The sequence below is a fragment of the Microcaecilia unicolor genome, chromosome 6, assembly GCF_901765095.1.
Source record: "Microcaecilia unicolor chromosome 6, aMicUni1.1, whole genome shotgun sequence".
NCBI lineage: Eukaryota > Metazoa > Chordata > Amphibia > Gymnophiona > Siphonopidae > Microcaecilia > Microcaecilia unicolor.
The window spans coordinates 131019169-131036831 of record NC_044036.1 but is presented as its reverse complement, the minus strand read 5'-3'; the positions used below and the strand labels follow the sequence as shown (position 1 = coordinate 131036831).

Here is a 17663-nt window from a genome sequence, read left to right as displayed (position 1 = left end):
CCCAGGTACAAAATAAGTACTTGTATATAATGTGTAGTCTGCTTTGATGGTAACCACAGAAAGGTGGTTTAGCAAGTCCCATCCCCTTCCCCTAAATTAGATTCCCTCTATCCCTTACCCATTGTTCTGCCCAACCCTTCAACAGGACAGCAAATTGCCAAGTCTTAGCATTTTTTGGAAAAAATGAGTTAATTTATCTCCTGTAGAATCTCCAGAGGGACTGAATTACAGAAACCAAAATGAGGGAGCAAAGCTTAGTAGTCGTCTATTTAATGGCCAGAAAAGATGAAACTGACAGTAGTAACTCCTTTAAAGATTTAGGTAATCTCTGAGGTTTATACTAACAGAGAATTCTGCCAAATATTAGAGAACTGTTTGCTGAGGACATTGAATGATAGCACAAAAAACCTTTCTGAAAATTCTCTGCTTTATAAGGAGTCAGTACCGAAGCGAAGAGACATAATTGTGGCTGTATTTTGTTGAAACTGCAATCATTTTCATTTACCATTGGGAGACTTTGGAAGGTTGTGTGAAGGGTTATCTGAGTAATGAGAATTACAATAACCACTTCACCTTAATACCAGAATATGCACTAGTGCCTAAGAGTTTTACTTTTCAAAAATATACAGACTTGATGCAGCTAAGATGAATAAATGTAGTCATACCTACCCATGAAATTTGGGTCCTTGCCCCAAAACTACATGGGTGGATGGAGCAGATTTCCCTCTCTGACAAGGGCTAGATGTGTGGAGATTGGCAAAGCACCTTCTGATGCTGGAACTTCTCCTTGCAAACTCTTATGGCTACTTCAGTGTATGAATTGGGCATTTGGGCAACCTACAATGCGAAAATCTCCAGGGTAATTCAGTCATTGCTCTGCTCTCTTTTCTTTCCTTTCACTTCCACTTCCTCTAAGCCCTCTGCTTCTTTGACAGACATCTAAGGTGAATGCTTTAGATCTGGTTTTTATGCTTCTGGGAATCTCTTCACTGGAAGGCTAAAGAGGTTGGAGTTCTTCAGCTTGGAGAAGAGAAGGCTGAAAGGAGACATGATAGAGGTCTATAAAATAATGAGTGGAATGCAACACGTACATGTGCTGGGACCACTGCTTTTTAACATTTTTTAAAAATGATCTAGAGATGGGAGTAACTAGTGAGGTAATTCAGGGCCCCTTTTACAAAGCATCTGTAAGCCCAACACGGACCCGGCAGTATTTCCCACCCCCAGCATGTCATCAAGTGTACTCGGCGGTAATCGGGTAGTGCCAAGCGCTGTCCGCACGGGAGCTCTTACCTCCACCTCAATGGGTGACAGAAAGGGCTCCACCTGAAATGGCCGTGCGGCAAGTGCTTTACTTGCCAAAAGGCCATTTTCTGCAGAAAGAAAAGCTACCGCTGTGGTAAAAAGGGACCTCAGCATGTGTCAAAAACACGCGCAGATGCCGAGCCCTCAATTTGCTGAGGACACAAAGTTATACAATCGCAAGAGGATTGTGAAAAATTACACGAGGACCTTTCGAGACTGAGAGACTGGACATCCAAATGGAAGATGACGTTTAATGTGAGAAAGTGCAAAACGATGCATGTGGGAAAGAGGATCACGAATTGCAGCTACGTCATGCAAGGTTCCACGTTAGGAATCACCAACCAGGAAAGGGATCTAGGCGTCATCGTTGATGAAACGTTGAATCCTTCAGCTCAGTGTGCAGCGGCAGCTAAGAACGCAAATAGAATGTTAGGTATTATTAGGAAAAGAATGGAAAACAAAAATGAGTACGTTATAATGCCTTTGTATCGCTCCATGGTGCAACCGCACCTCAAATACTGTGTGCAATTCTGATTACCGCATCTCAAAAAAGATATAGTGAAATTATTTATTTCCCTTAATCAAAATGATTTAGTTAAGAGAAATAGACTGTTGCAATGGCAATCTTGCCCTATTTATCACGCTAACAAGGTTCAATTGAAGCAGATACAACAATATAACGAATGGATGAACTGATTTGTATTGAGCAGGTGTCTGTCCGCTGTCTACACGAGTGTGTTCAAATGCAGTATGAACTAGACGAGGCACTTTTTATCCACCTAGGCTATTTGTGGCATGGTTCACTCTAAACTTCAAAGATTAATTTGTACAGTTAGAGATGCAGCGATGTTCTGAAGTAATATGTCAGGTACATTCTTAGGTGTAGAAGAATTGAGACTCAAAACAGAACCGAGAAGGGGGCCATTTAAAAATCTGTTGATATTTTCATGTGGGGGCTGACACAATCAGATAGGCTAAACAGAACTTGTTCTTTGTGTCCCAGAAACAGAGAAGAACCTGAACATCCTTTGAGCATACTAGGAGACTCTCGGGCTCATTTTCGAAAGAGATGGACATCCATCTTTCGACATAAATCAGAACATGGACGTCCATCTCCCAGAGACATTCAAATCGGTATAATTGAAACCCAATTTTGGACGTCTCCAACTGCAATCCGTTGCAAGGACGTCCAAATTTTAAGGGGGCATGTTGGTGGCATGGTGAAGATGGGACTTGAGCATTCCTAAGACTTGAACATCTGAGCCATAATAGAAAAAAGCAGGGACGTCCTAAAGTAAAACTTGGACGTTTTCACCCGGACGTGGTTCTTTTACGAATAAGGCACAAAAAGGTGCCCAAAATGACCAGATGACCACTGGAGGGAATTGGGGATGACCTCCTGTTACTCCCCCAGTGGTCACTAACCCCCTCCCACCCTCAAAGGAATCTTTTAAAATATTTTGTGCCAGCCTCAGATGTCATACTCAGGTCCATAACAGCGCATGCAGGTCCCTGGAGCAGTTTTAGTGGGTACTGCAGTGCACTTCAGACAGGCGGACCCAGGCCCATACCCCCCCCCCCCCCACCTGCTACATTTATGGAGGAAACAGCGAGCCCTCCAAAACCAACTACAAACCCACTGTACCCACATATAGGTGCACCCCTTCACCCGTAAGGGCTAAGGTAGTGGTGTACACAGTTGTGGGTAGTGGGTTTGGTGGGGGGGGGGGGGGGGTTGGGCGGGGTTGGGGGGCTCAGCACACAAGGTAAGGGAGCTGTGTACCAGGTGCACCCCTTCACCCTTAAGGGCTATGGTAGTGGTGTACACAGTTGTGAGTAGTGGGTTTGGTTGGGGGGGGGGCTCAGCACACAAGGTAAGGGAGCTGTGTACCTGGGAGTATTTTATGAAATCCACTGCAGTGCCCCCTAGGATGCCCGTTTGGTGTCCTGGCATGTCAGGGGGACCAGTGCACCACAAATGCTGGCTCCTCCCAGGTCCAAATGGCTTATATTTGGACGTTTTGACATGGATGTCTTTGGTTTCGAAAATCGCTGAAAGTCAAAGCCATCCAAATCTAAGGACATCCATGGTATTTTCGAAATGAAAGATGGACGTCCATCTTTTTCCGAAAATATGCTTTTCCCCACCTCTGGATTTGGACGTTTTATAAGGACGTCCAAACCCAAACATAGACAATTCTTTCAGAAATGCCCCTCACTTTGTACTGCTATAGAAATGAATGAGTCCTACAAGTGATGACTCTTTTGTTCATTTATAGTTCAGAATTATAAACTGCTTCTCCAAACCTATGTCATCAGAAAGTTTTTCTGGTACTGGTTTAGGGGAAAGGACCAGAGAGTCAAGCTGAGTATTTTGTACTGTATATTATTCTATATTATATGCAGGACAGGGCACAAAAATGTAACTTAATGATTGATTATCCTTTTCTTAAAACAAAAATTAATTTTATAGTACAGACCAGCCCAGTCCCATTTATCTGCACAAGAACAGTTTATTCACAGACTTTTAAATATACTGTATCTATGAATCTGAAAGGACAAATGTGCCCAGGTATTTCATAATATCACTAGGAGAAAAGAAACTTAGCAACTCTCAATATCACACAAATGCAGAACATCAGTGTCAAACAAGAAAACATTTGCCTATTGTCACTTACCTTTTCTGCTGACTGAGCCGTCCCAAAAAATATTGGAATGAAGGCAAGCCATACTATACAGGTAGTATACATTGTGAAGCCAATGGGTTTGGCTTCATTAAAGTTCTCAGGAACTCCCCTGGTCTTGATGGCATACACAGTACATGTAACCATTAAAAGAATACTATAGCCCAGTGAACAAATTATTTGTAGATCCGTAATGTCACATTTGAGGACTCCCCTAGCTTGGTCAGGATCCACAGTGTCCTGTTCACCATAATCAATGAAGCTATGAGGTGGGTCAACTCCAAACCAAATGAAAACCCCTAAAAGTTGAATGGATATTAAACTGGAAGTGATTGCCAGCTGTGATGTAGGGCTGATAAGTCGGGGTGCTGTCACTGACTTTTTGCCTTGTTCAAATATGCGGTAGATCCGGTTTGTTTTGGTTAACAGGGCTGCATAACTGATACACATTCCCAAACCCAAGAAGAGGCGTCGGAAGGAGCACACAGCAACATCAGGTTTAGCAATCATCAGGAAAGTAATGATGTAACAGAGAAAGATTCCCGTCAGGAGCACGTAACTGAGTTCCCTTCCGGAAGCTCGAACAATCGGTGTGTCATTGTGGCGGATGAAGGTTGCCATGACAAAAAGGGTAGCAATAATTCCAAGCATAGCCAAGAAGACAGGGATAACAGCCCAAGGAGAGTGCCATTCCAATTTGACGATGGGTTTAGGGCGGCATCCGGTGCGGTTCTCATTGGGTCGCATGCTTATCGAACAGTATTGGCAAGTCAGTTCATCGTACTGGTACTGATAACCGTCACACAGCTCACACTGCCAGCAGCACGGCACCCCTTTCATCTTCTTCCTCTCTCCTGGCTTACAAGGCAAACTGCAGATTGATGAGGGGATTTCTCGCACCCCTTTCCCCCACTGCATTTCCTCAATCTAAAGAATAAAAAATGCAAAGAGAAGTAACTTATCCAGCTGCTATTTTTCTATTTCACATCAAACGTTGAAAAAAACCCAACAGAGAATAAATATTTTCATAAGTGAATCTGAAAAGTGTAAATCATTGTCATCCTGTGCCCTAAACAATAATTAGCACATCAACAAAAAAGGATGGAGAAGACCCAGGAGCAGCAAGTAGGTCTGTAGTGATCACATGGGCAAACCACTAATAGATAAACAAAGAAATATAGTTTCAAACTCTTTTCTTGCCTTTGTGTCATGTTAAAATTGGATCAAGATAGCACAAAGCAGAGTCTTCATGGGTGATATTTCTCTTTCCAGGTAACTGAATGGAACATGTTGTACAACCACCCCATTAATGTATAGTCTGATTCACTACAACAGGCTTTTACAGTAAGCTCAGCCCACGTGGCTGGCCATTCTAACATTTCAGAAGTTTGAACTGAAGACATTGGTAAAGACATTAGTTGGGTTTGGCATTTTGGCATTTATAAATCCCGATTTTACAAAGCAAATATGTGCACATCAATTACCTTCATGTTTCATATGGTCTGGGTGTGGCCCTAGAAATAAACATATGGGGCCTGATATTCAGTCGGCAGTGATTATTCCCTGTCTGTCCTTCAGCTTTGAATATCTGGTTGTTTTTGAGCCGGCTAACATATAACCGCTTAAGTGGATGTTCAGCAGTTAAGTGGCCATGGGTTGGCACTTAAATGAGCATGTATACTTTTTGGCAACTTTTATAGAATCAGGGGGTTAGTGCACTAAGGAGCTCATTTTCAAAAGAGAAAAACGTCCAAAAAGTGGCATAAATCTGTACTTGGATGTTTTTCCCTCAAAACATCCAAATTGGTATTTTCAAAACCTATTTTTAGACTTTTTCCCATCAGAAGTGCGTTCAAATCACAAGGGGGCATGTCAGGAGCATGTTGAGGGTGGGATCTGGGCATTCCTAACACTTGGATGTTTTTCAGCCGTAATGGAACAAAACAAAATTATACAGGACTAAAACTAAGACCTTTTGGCCTAGACCTGTTTTTATAACAAATAAGGCACAAAAGGGTGTCCTAAATGACCAGATGACCACTGAAGGGAATCAAAATGTCATTTTTTCTGCAGTGTCACTAAATTTCGGTTCCCCTATCCAGTAGCATGAATCAGTGACCCTTGGGCTGGAAAGCATCAGTCTTCCAGGAGGAGCTATTCATCCTCTGAGAACTCTGGCTTTAACTAGCCCATTCCTAGCTGTGTCTTGTACTTCTGGTAATCTTAGCTACTGTTTCTTGATAGGCCCAGCAGGGACCAGCTCTGGGGCTGCCTTAAGTATTTCTGCCCTGCCTCTGGGCTTGTTTCCTGCTTCTTTTTTGTTTTCTTGTCCAGCCATACATGTGGCTCCTGGTTTTGCCTTTGCAGCCTGGTGCCTCAGGATTCCAGCTTCCTGTCAAGCTCTTTGCTTTCAGTAATCCTTCTTTGTCCTTTTGTGTTGGATGTACAGTGACATTATTATTGTTTTATTTTATATTTATGCAATGTCTGGTATACAAGCTTTAGGAGTCCCTGTCTAGTAGCTGCCCACACCCTGGCTAGGAAGCAGACAAAGTAAAGGTACTGAAAGATTAATTCAGTCAGCTAAATAAAAAAAAAAGCTGATAGAAGGACTCAGCTAAATCTGAGTGTCTACTGTAGCTTAAAGGCAACAGAAATAAAGCAAGCAGCACTGACTGCAACAGCAACAGCAGCAGAAATAAATAAAATAAAGATCCGTGCCGCGGGGCCATTACCTGGAAAGAACTTCAATCTCTTCTGCTGCCGAGTCCCAACTGATGGCGTGGCCCATGGACAGCAGGGGTGGAGGAGGACGGAGTGCACTACTAGCCAGTGAGTGCAGGAAAGGCCAGGGCAGGGGTGGAAGCTTAGGGCAGTCAGCTGGGAGCCTCAGCGCCTGGGACGGAGGAGCGAGACGGACGGAGGACTCGGAGACGCGAGCTGATTATGCTACTCACTTCAGGCCCGGCCACAACCCACCGCAAGGCGCACTGATGCGCACCAGGGTGCCGCAGGGGGAGAAGGAGGCGTCGTTGTGACTCATGATGTCGTCGAGAGCAGAGCCGCTGGACAGGCTGGGAGACGAGCAGCGCTGCGGAGGTATAAAGCGCGCGTGCCACCTCGTGCAGCGTTACGGGAAGCGGGAAGGCACTGGGCATGGGCAGACCAGAGCAGAGAACACCCCCATTGGTTGGCACAAGGGGCGGTCCGCCCCCACCGCCCCGCCCTCGCTACGCCACTGAAGCCCAGCATCCTATTTCCAGCAGTGGCCAATCCAGGTCACAAATACCTGGCAAGATCCAAGAACAGCAAAACAGATTTTGTACTGCTTATACTAGAATATCCAAGACTCCAGCTGCTGCTATTCCAGCCCAGGTTATATCTAATGTTGCTTTAGTGTTTTCTTCTCCCAAGACTCCAGCTCCTGGTATTCCAGTCCAGGGGCTACAGATGCCTTTGCTACTATATAGTGGGGCTGGGAGCAAAATGGAATTACTCCTGCCCCAACACTATACTACTGATATACCTGGTAAGTGCCAGGGGGGATTTGGCTGCCTCTTGGGGGTGACACATTGGCTAGTGCTGGGGAGAAGGTCAGTAGGGGTCATAGGTGGGTAAACTGATGTTTGTAGGGGAGGTTATGGCTTGTTATTGGGAGCTGGGATAGTTTGGCATGAGTTTTTTGGTGGGGAGAACACAACAGTCACAGCCACCTCTTATTAACAAAATTGTCCTGAAATTAAAATGCATAAAATAAAACAGGAAACTAAATACAGTGAAATGTTTTTGCCTATATATCCCTAGCACGTGATAGTGATTTATGTTCAGTAAAGGACAATCTTCTATTTAACCAGCTTTTACCCAGCAAATTCAAGGACAGACTGTGGAGAAAACAGGCCTCTCTTCATATTTTTACACTCACTGTTAGGTTGCATTTAATTATTTTATTTAAAAGTTTTATTACATGATGTACAACAGTTAAGAGTACTGTATGCATTTATTAAATTAACACTCTATAAAAATGTTCCACAGAAGTTTTATGTATTTCCATATATAAATTATATAACTTTGTTCAATCTTTTTGCCATAGTAACTCGACTCTCACTATTCTGTGCCACACATCGAGGGGCATAATCGAACGGGGATGACCATCTCTAAGGGTGCCCATCTCTAAGGACGTCCCGGCGAAAGGGCAGGGAAACCCGTATTAACAAAACAAGATGGGTGTCCATCTTTCGTTTCGACAATACAGTCAGGGATGCCCAAACCTCAACATTTAGGTCGACCTTAGAGATGGTCGTCCCCGGTTTTTGGCCATAATGGAAACCAAGGATGTCCATCTCAAAAACGACCAAATCCAACTCATTTGGTTGTGGGAGGAGCCAGCATTCGTAGTGCACTGGTCCCCCTGACATGCCAGGACACCAACCGGGCACCCTAGGGAGCACTGCAGTGGACTAACTGATGCACTAACTGAACAGAAAAAGCCCTTCCCTTACCGATCCCTTAGCGATTCGGAAAGGAACGGGCATGCATGAAGGAAATCGCATGCTGTTAGCTCAATTGCACACGATTTCTTTCCTAAGGAGGGGAAGCCAGTGCAGAGCAGCCAAGCATTATGCATGGCTGCTCTGCATGTATAATAGCTGTCTACAACTTTAAATAAATTGCCATCCACAACCTTAGAAAAATATAAGTCCAGGTGAAAAAGGCCAAGTGCTCGTCAGGTCCGTCTTTTTTTTGTTTAGAGTATGGGTGAAGGACATACTTCGTTATGCATGTCCAAAATGTGATGTTTCTGTGAGAAGGATGTCCATGCCTGCTATGTCTCTGACACCCCCTTTATTTATTTGGATTTTGGATCACAAATAGCAGCAGTGGGATTTTGACTGGCCACCTCTGGATTGCAAGACCAGTGCTCTAACCACTAGGCCATTCCTCCACTCCACTCCTTTGAAATTTGGCTGTCCCTGTTGGGGGGGGGAGGCAGTTCAGGATGTCCAAAATGTTTGAAAGAGGGATGTCCACGCCTTCGCTATGCCTCTGCTGACACACAGATACCTCCCCTCCCAGGGACCTGCATACTGCTGTGATGGACCTGAGTATGACATTTCAGGCTGGCAAAAAAAGATATTTAAAGTTGGTTTTTTTCAGGGTGGGAGGGGGTTAGTCACCACTGGGGGAGTCAGGGGAGGTTATCTCCGATTCCCTCCAGTGGTCATCTGCTCAGTTCGCGCACCTTTTTGAGACTTGGTCGTGAAAAAAAATGGACCAGGTAAAGTTGGCCAAATGGTCGTCAGGGACGCCCTTCTTTTTTCCATTATTGGCCGAGGATGCCCATTTCTTAAGCACACCCTCGTCCCGCCTTCGGTACGCTGCCGACACACCCCAGGAACTTTGGTCATCCCCGCGACAGAAAGCAGTTGAGGACACCCAAAATCGGCTTTCGATTATGCCAATTTGGGCGACCCTGAGAGAAGGACGCCCATCTCCCGATTTGTGTCGGAAGATGGGTGCCCTTCTCTTTTGAAAATGCTCCTGATTGTCTACTAGTTCACTCAAAACATAACAACTTGTTAGGTTAATCAAATTTTCCAGCTAGCAGGTTGCACTTTGTTGCAGGCGCTGACAGAGGGATGATCAGAAGCAAACTGTCAGCGCTAGAGGCTGTTAGCGCCATACTAGCACCTGCATTAGTTAACGCTCCATGATCAGAATCCCCGAACGCGTGAAACAATGCGTTTGTGGTCTCTAAACACAACTAGCATGCAAATGCATGGAAAACAGGGCTTTTTGTTTTTTTTGTTACATTTGTACCCAGCGCTTTCCCACTCATGGCAGGCTCAATGCGGCTTACATGGGGCAATGGAGGGTTAAGTGACTTGCCCAGAGTCACAAGGAGCTGCCTGTACCTGAAGTGGGAATCAAACTCAGTTCCTCAGGACCAAAGTCCGCCACCCTAACCACTAGGCCACTCCTCCACTAAACCTATTCATCCCCAATGATCAGCGACCAGTGCACCAAAGATTGGATCAGTGGCCGCAGCAAACCCAGCTCTGAGCTGGTGTTAGGGTTTGCAGAACATTGGGGAGGAATGGTGAGCCCTGTCCAGCATTCTTTTGACAGCCCAGACCTGTCAAACAAGTGCAAGAGGATTGTGCTGAGCACATATGCTCAGGCACAATTCTCCTGCACTTCTACCCCATGATCAGAGATAAGTGTGTGCTTAAATTTGCATGTCATTATCTCTGATCATAGGTGTAATAATGCCCCGCGCTGTTCCAGCGCTATTTTTAGAGCTCTGTTTGGAACAGCACGGGGTTTGATCATCTGGGTATGAGTGCTTGAGACACAGAAAAAATGTTCAGTGCATGAGGGATATTAACTTAAAAAGTGCTCATTATCACTCAAGGCTTTATATTTGCAAACAGTGAGCTGCAGCTTAGCTTGCAAAAAAGGAAATCAATGCTCAGTAATCCACCGAATCAACTCCTTTGTATAGGATGTGACCCTTATTTTAGCGGTACGGATGAGATAAGTTCCTTTATGGATTTGATTTTTTTTGCCCTCGGAGTGGTCCCAGAAAGTTACAGTTGATTTAGAAACTTTGGGCTGGACTGATCATTCTCTGGTGCTTTTTATCCTTCCTGAGACAGAGAAGATAGTTAATAATGGGATCATACAATCTGTAAAACTGAAATGAACTCGGGTTGATCCCCAGCTGTTATTGAAAGGATGGCCACCTAAATTAGGGGACATTTCCTCTCTGTCAAAGGAAGAGGTAATTGCACATTGGAAAACCACATTGAAGGATGCGTTGGATGTTGTTGCTCCATTGCAAATTCATTCTTTCAAACTGGGAGCAACTCTGTCCCCTCTGCATGTCTGCACTTATGAAGTCTGTGTTTAAAGGGCAATTCCTCTCCTGCCCCATCTAAGGCAAATGAGGCCAATATTCAGATAGCGGGAGTGAGCCGGGCTGCCTCCCATGAATCGGCAGTAAACCTGGGAATGCAATGCCGGGCCATATTCAGTGACCAGCATTGAATTTCGGGGAGGTTTTGGCCACTAAGCACATAGCCGGTTAAGCCAATATTCATCAGCTGACCAGCTAAGTTATAGCAGCCAACGATAGTCCTGCTAGTTACGTGGGTCTATATGGTCCCTAAAGCCAGTCAGCCAATGAATACTGGCTCTAATCGGCTACTGGGCTAATATTCAGCCAAGATGGCCAGCTATCTCATGCTGAATATTAGTGTTTAGCCAGCTTAAGGCTTATTTAACCATCCAGGAGCCGATCCTGGCCCATTAAATTGTGCCGAACATTGGACGATGTGAGTTTATCATGGAAACAGTAAGTGTTATCTATTGTGCACTTACTTCTGTGCGTTTACCACTTGTCATTTTAAAAGAGGCACCTTCCTGTGTAAAACATTATTCACATGTGGGAAATGTAGAAAACTTCTCTCTATAGGGGGTCATTTTATGATGGGGTCCCTGCTTAGGCACTAATTTATAAAGAGAAAAAGATGTAAGTGCGTCCATTGTAAGATAGCGTCTGTCTTACTTAATTACAATAACATATCCAGACAGCTCTGCCCTTCCATTTCCATGTCATCTGCATTAAGATAACTTTCCACATTTATGTAAATTCAGTAAGAGGTTTGATGGTTTGATGCAGCCTGATTTAATCGCTGTGGTGTCTCTACCAACTAATTAGCAGCACCATCGGACCGCAGGGAGGAGAGGGAGAGATGTCGGCACCTGAAGCCGAGACAGTGCCTGAAGGTCATGAGGGGGAGGGGATATTAATCGCTGCAGTGACAGCAGGTCAGGCCCATGAGGTCAGTTTGCTGAGGTAGGCTGGGTTCTAGCTGTTGCCTGCTTTAAAATTAGTGGAAGTCCCGCTTGGCTGGGGAGACGTGGTGGGGCATAATCGAACGGGGCGCCCAAGTTTTCCTGAGGTCCCGGCGAAGGGGCAGGGAAACCCATATTATCGAAACAAGATGGACGGCCATCTTTCGTTTCGATAATACGGTCGGGGACGCCCAAATCTCAACATTTAGGTCGACCTTAGAGATGGGCATCCTTAGATATGGTCGTCCACGGTTTTCGGTGATAATGGAAACCGAGGACGCCCATCTCAGAAATGACCAAATCCAAGCCCTTTGGTTGTGGAAGGAGCCAGAATTCGTAGTGCACTGGTCCCCCTGACATGTCAGGACACCAACTGAGCACCCTAGGGGGCACTGCAGTGAGCTTCAGAAATTGCTCCCAGGTGCATAGCTCCCTTACCTTGGGTGATGAGCCCCCCAACCCACCCCCAAAACCCACTACCCACAACTGTACAACACTACCATAGCCCTAAGGGATGAAGGGGGCACCTACATGTGGGTACAGTGGGTTTCTGGTGGGTTTTGAAGGGCTCACATTTACCACCACAAGTGTAACAGGTGGGGAGGGGATGGGCCTGGGTCCGCCTGCCTGAAGTGCACTGCACCCACTAAAACTGCTCCAGGGACCTGCATACTGCTGTCAGGGAGCTGGGTATGACAACTGAGGCTGGCATAGAGGCTGGCAAAAAATATTTTTAAAGTTTTTTTTTAGGGTGGGAGGGGGTTAGTGACCACTAGGTGAGTAAGGGAAGGTCATCCCCGATTCCCTCCAGTGCTCATCTGGTCAGTTCGGGCACCTTTTTGAGGCTTGGTCGCAAGAAAAAATGGACCAAGTAAATTCGGCCATGTGCTCGTTAGGGACGCCCTTCTTTTTTCCATTATCGGCCGAGGACGCCCATGTGTTAAGCACGCCCAGTCCCGCCTTTGCTATGCTTCCAACACGCCCCCAGGAACTTTGGTCATCCCCGCAACAGAAAGCAGTTGAGGGTGCCCAAAATCGGCTTTCGATTATGCCGATTTGGGCGACCCAGGGAGAAGGACACCCATCTTCCGATTTGTGTTGAAAGATGGGCGCTCCTGCCACCCCATGCGGGTTACACTTTGTCGTGATCGAATACTGGCACCACAAATCAGGCAGTCACACAGTCACAGAAGAGTCATTTTGGATACGCTCTAGAAATGTTAAGTAGTAGTAGTAGTAGTAGTTTGTAAATACTTCAATAAATCAGCAACCCACAATATTGCAAACTGACACTTTACTATCAACCTTTAGGTGAATGTGTCACTTTTTCTTGACCTGTCCCTGCTGTCCTTGGGTCACAGATGGTAGAAATCTGCCTGGCTGTCACATTTTCAAAGCTGGAAACTGGGTTTGTGAGCCCTTGGGCCACTGCCGAGGAGCGGAGGTGGCAGGCAAAACCACCCCACGCTAGAGATAGGGCAGATCTCTGACAAACAGTTAGGCTTCACCTGCACCTGGCCACTTTTCACCAAGAGTTGAGCTCCAGGCTTCAGGTGGCCGGCAGGACTTACTGGACAGGGCAGGATAACAGCTAGGTAGCACAGGGACAGCAAGGCAGGGAAAGGATAGGCTAAAGGACAGGACTGAAAGCTGCGAGCAGCCACTGAAACAGGGAACAAACACAGCTAGACAGGAGACTGAACTGAAAGCTACAAGTAGCCACTGAAGCAGGGAACAATCACAGATAAACCCAGAACTAGACAAAGACATACAACCAAGACACAAGACTAGGAAACAAGCAATACAGTAAACAAGCAATACCCTAAACTAAACATAGACTAACTAGAACAGGCAAGACTTCAGGCAAGAACAAGAGCAAGGAAATAAACTCAGGCTGAAGTGCAACAAGCACCAACATACCAGGGCCTTAGACGCAATGCAAAGGCAAAGCAGAAAGGTTTCAAAATGGCTAATAAGCCCAGCAGCAGCTGAGACTCACTGCAGGCAACTAAGGGTGCTGTGCAGGTTCAAACAAAACAAGCAGGTCTGGCAGTCTGGAAGATCCGGACCGGACTGGGCTGAAATCTGGAACGGGTGACAGCACACAGACAATCTAATGCAGCCAGCACACAGAGACAGAACTAACTCACAAAGAACAGACAGAAGCCAGCTCAGAAGCTGACCACAGGAAATAAGGTGAGTCTGAGCAGGGCCGTGCCGATGCGGTAAGTGGGGTAAGTGCCGCAGGAGGGCGCCCACCTCTGGAGGGCGCCGCCGCAGTGCTTACCCTCGCCCCGTGCCGCCGAGGCCTTTAAATCTTTTACTTGCAGTCGCAGCAGCGTCTGTGAAAACGGAGCGCTGCCGACGTCTCCCTTGCACTCGTTGGTTCCCTCAGTGTCCCGCCTTCTTCTGACGTCAGAAGAAGGCGGACACTGAGGGAACCAAGAGCGCAAAGGGAAGGGAGATGTCGGCAGCGCTCCGCTTTCACAGACACTGCTGCGACTAAAAGATTTAAAGGCCCCCAGGGCGCGCAGCGATCATCTTCACGGGGGGAGGAGGGGCGCGCGCGCGCCAACTGTTCTTCTGCGGGGGGGCGCCAACTGTTCTTCTGAGGGGGGGGCGCCAACAGTTCGTCTGCGGGGGGGGCGGCATAGACCCTTGGCACGGGCCTGAGTCTGAGAGGGGGCATGGCCACAGACGTGACACCGGCCCTGGTTCTACTTCCCGGGTGATTAAATGCCAATGTGCTAAAGTGTGCTCACACTGGCAGCATTACAGCATGTGAATGGTGCTGTTATCATGTACAATCTACTTTATGTGTATTAAGAATATTTTAATTTCATTCAGGGGCCCTTTTATGTGCCTTAATGTGGGAAACATGGACTAACGCAGGATGTGTGAAAGCGTTTTGCATTCATTTTGCCATTTAGCCATGCAGAATTTATTTATTTATTTTGGGAGGGGACATGTTAGGGGTGGAGAATGGATGTGTGCTAACTGAATAACACTGATTTAAAGTGGAAGTCCTTACTGCCTCCAAATAGCACTTCCTAATTCCCATGTAAATTTTTGTTCAGTGACCACATTGCTAATGCTAAGTTTAGTTCACAGAAAACTGAGAAAGGCTGAATTTATGGCTGTGCTAGAAGTGGGCTGAGGAATAGCCTAATGGTTACTGCAGTGGCCTCAGAACCAGGAGAACTGGGTACAATTCCCACTGAAGCTCCTTCTGACTCTGGGCAAGTTACTTAACCCTTCACTACCCCAGATACAAAATAAGTACCTGTATATAAAACATAAACCACTTTCCTTATATCAAATCCCATCACCCTTCCCCTACATCAGATCATTAAGAGCAAACTCCGAGAAGCTTCATCTTGTCAGGTAAATCAGAAAACATAGTGGCTATGTTACCTGGAGGTATAAATCCATTTTCTGCAATGCAAATGTGTGTTTAGCAGCTGGTATTCATTGCCTTGTTTTCCACTCACTGAAAATTGAAAAGCTTTTACCTAGTTCTGTTTTGTTAAGAATAACGGAACAGATACTGCACTTCAATGGCGGTTGATGCTGCATCCTAGCTCTGATGAAAAATTCATTTGGGGGCTATGATATTTACATTTACAGATGTGTCGATGATGATAAACCTGCTTCTTTCTAATTAGCAAGTGATAAAAATCTATCCACTTCTGGCTCATCTCCGAACCTGCCAATTACCTGCAGAATTCTAGGCCAGGTGTTGCCTACACCAGAAAATGTTCTGTCAAGAGAAAAACAAAGGTTGCCAAAGGAAGCTAAGACATTATCCAAGGGAGGAAATTCACTTTTTATGTATTGCTAAGGATTCTTCTGCCTCTCTTGGGGTTGATACCCAGCCAGCTTAGTCTTTTACTGACTATTTCCAGCATTGTGCCTAGAGGTTCAATTCTGGACCACGTTCAGGCTCAGGTATTGAATTTTCGGAGCCGGCTAAACCATAGATGCTTCTGACAAATTGAGACTGAGTTTTGACCATCATTTACGAGGTTCTGCGCCTGGTAGCGTGCAGTCTGGAAATTCTTTCTTCATTCCTTCTCTTTCCTGTCAATAAATGTAGTTTTGTTTTCTGCTTCTGGTTTCTTCCTTTCTTTTTCTTTTTTTAATAATTTTCTCTTAATTTTAGTATATTGTAAGCCGCTCAGCTGCTTTTCCCGATGTGACGGGGTAACGAATTTTAAATAAACTTGAACCTTGAACTATAATGACTTCTTCCACTGCTAGAGCTAACAAGTTAGATGTGGACTCCTGCAGGTATTTTAGAAAGCTCAGTGGCAGCAAATCCGTTTGTAAATAGCAGCAAACCTGAGCATGTTCTGACCAGGACATCTCAATTCCCATCTCTATGTTCTATAAACGCTGTGTGTCTTTATGAAATAGGATTGAAATAGTTACCTGCTTGACCTCCACCTAGGTGACTAGTTATAAATTACTCTCATACTGGTTTACACATGGAAAAATAAACAGTAAATAGCCTCAAGGAGGTTATTACACCTCTTAATGTTTGAATCAACTCACAGGAAAACATCAAGCTTTACACGAAATGTCATCCTGAATGGCCAGTTTTCTACTTTACATCCCACACAGTGAACGTACTCATTCATACTTCCTATCAAAGCAGAGACATAATGCTACATGTTCCCTGGAAGCCCACACCAGTCTACTACCTGTGACGACTGATCTTACACAGAGCGTCTAGGAAGGAAATGAGAGGTCTAGGTTGGGATGTGCAAAATTCCCCAAATATTATCCAAGAGAACCCCTGAGTGTGGGGCCTTTCTTAGAATCATAGGAGCCAACTTTTCAGAATTATTGGGGGTGCTAAGCCCAATGGAAATAACCCCTCCCTGGTCACATACAAGGAATTCTCTCCATATTGGGGGGGGGGGGGTGCTCAAGCGCCCACAGAGCCAGCTTCTATGCTTAGAATACTTAGAAGGGAACTGGGAAGCACACATGAAACTGCCATTTTAGAAAGGAAACCATTTTAAACATGTGGAAACACTTTTGGACCGGGGGGGGGGGGGGGGGTGTCGATATTTAAATGAGAGGCTCCTGGCCAGTTAAATCACTTGAGCAGGGCTGTCCACTGAAATTCAGCAGCAGTAACTGTTTCAAGCCACTGAATAGCCGGGTATTATATCCCCCCCACCCCCCCCCCCCCCCCCCCCCCCGCCGCCGCCAGCTAAATATTTACTCCATGTCCAGGATGAGCTAATTAAGGATTCACAGAAATAAACTTTGAGAGAATTTCTGAGGAGGCTTCAAACACAGTAACCCCTCAGGCCCCTGTGCTGACTTGCTGCATGGAAGCAGGTGATACACCCAGGCTTCGTGACACGCAATCTGAAATGTTTCATGACTTTATATCCCGCTTTAAAATCAAAGCAGGTTACAATACAAAGCATTCACAATATCAAACAAACTCAACAAACAAAAAATCCATTCATACTTTTCAGTCTACCCAAAACACACCCATAGCCCCCCCCCCCCCCCTAAAAGTGTGTGCTGCAGATCAACATGTGGAAATTGCAGCTTTAAAAATAGTGATTTACACATAGGTCATGTTCATGTGTGAACATTACTAGTTACATGTGGCAAAGATGTGGAAAAGCCTTTTAAAATGGCCTCCTTAGGTTGTGTGGTCTTCCTCTTCTCTCATAAAACCTTAAAGTTTTCTGTTCATGTCTCTAGTGTGTAAAAGTAATGTGTTAATGTCATTAATTAGGAGCAAGTTATCATGATGCAGTAAAAGGCAGTTTTTACCTCACCTTGATTTAC

At 45.4% G+C, this 17663-nt stretch overlaps 1 protein-coding gene across 1 annotated transcript in view; it reads right to left on the bottom strand.

Moving 5' to 3' along the window:
• Window positions 1-17663, bottom strand: part of GRM7 (glutamate metabotropic receptor 7) — a 387933-nt gene that overhangs the window by 75612 nt on the left and 294658 nt on the right. Inside the window, exon 8 of the mRNA XM_030207271.1 lies at window positions 3984-4916. Coding sequence (XP_030063131.1) covers window positions 3984-4916 — 933 coding nt within the window. The remainder of the gene's footprint in view (window positions 1-3983; window positions 4917-17663) is intronic.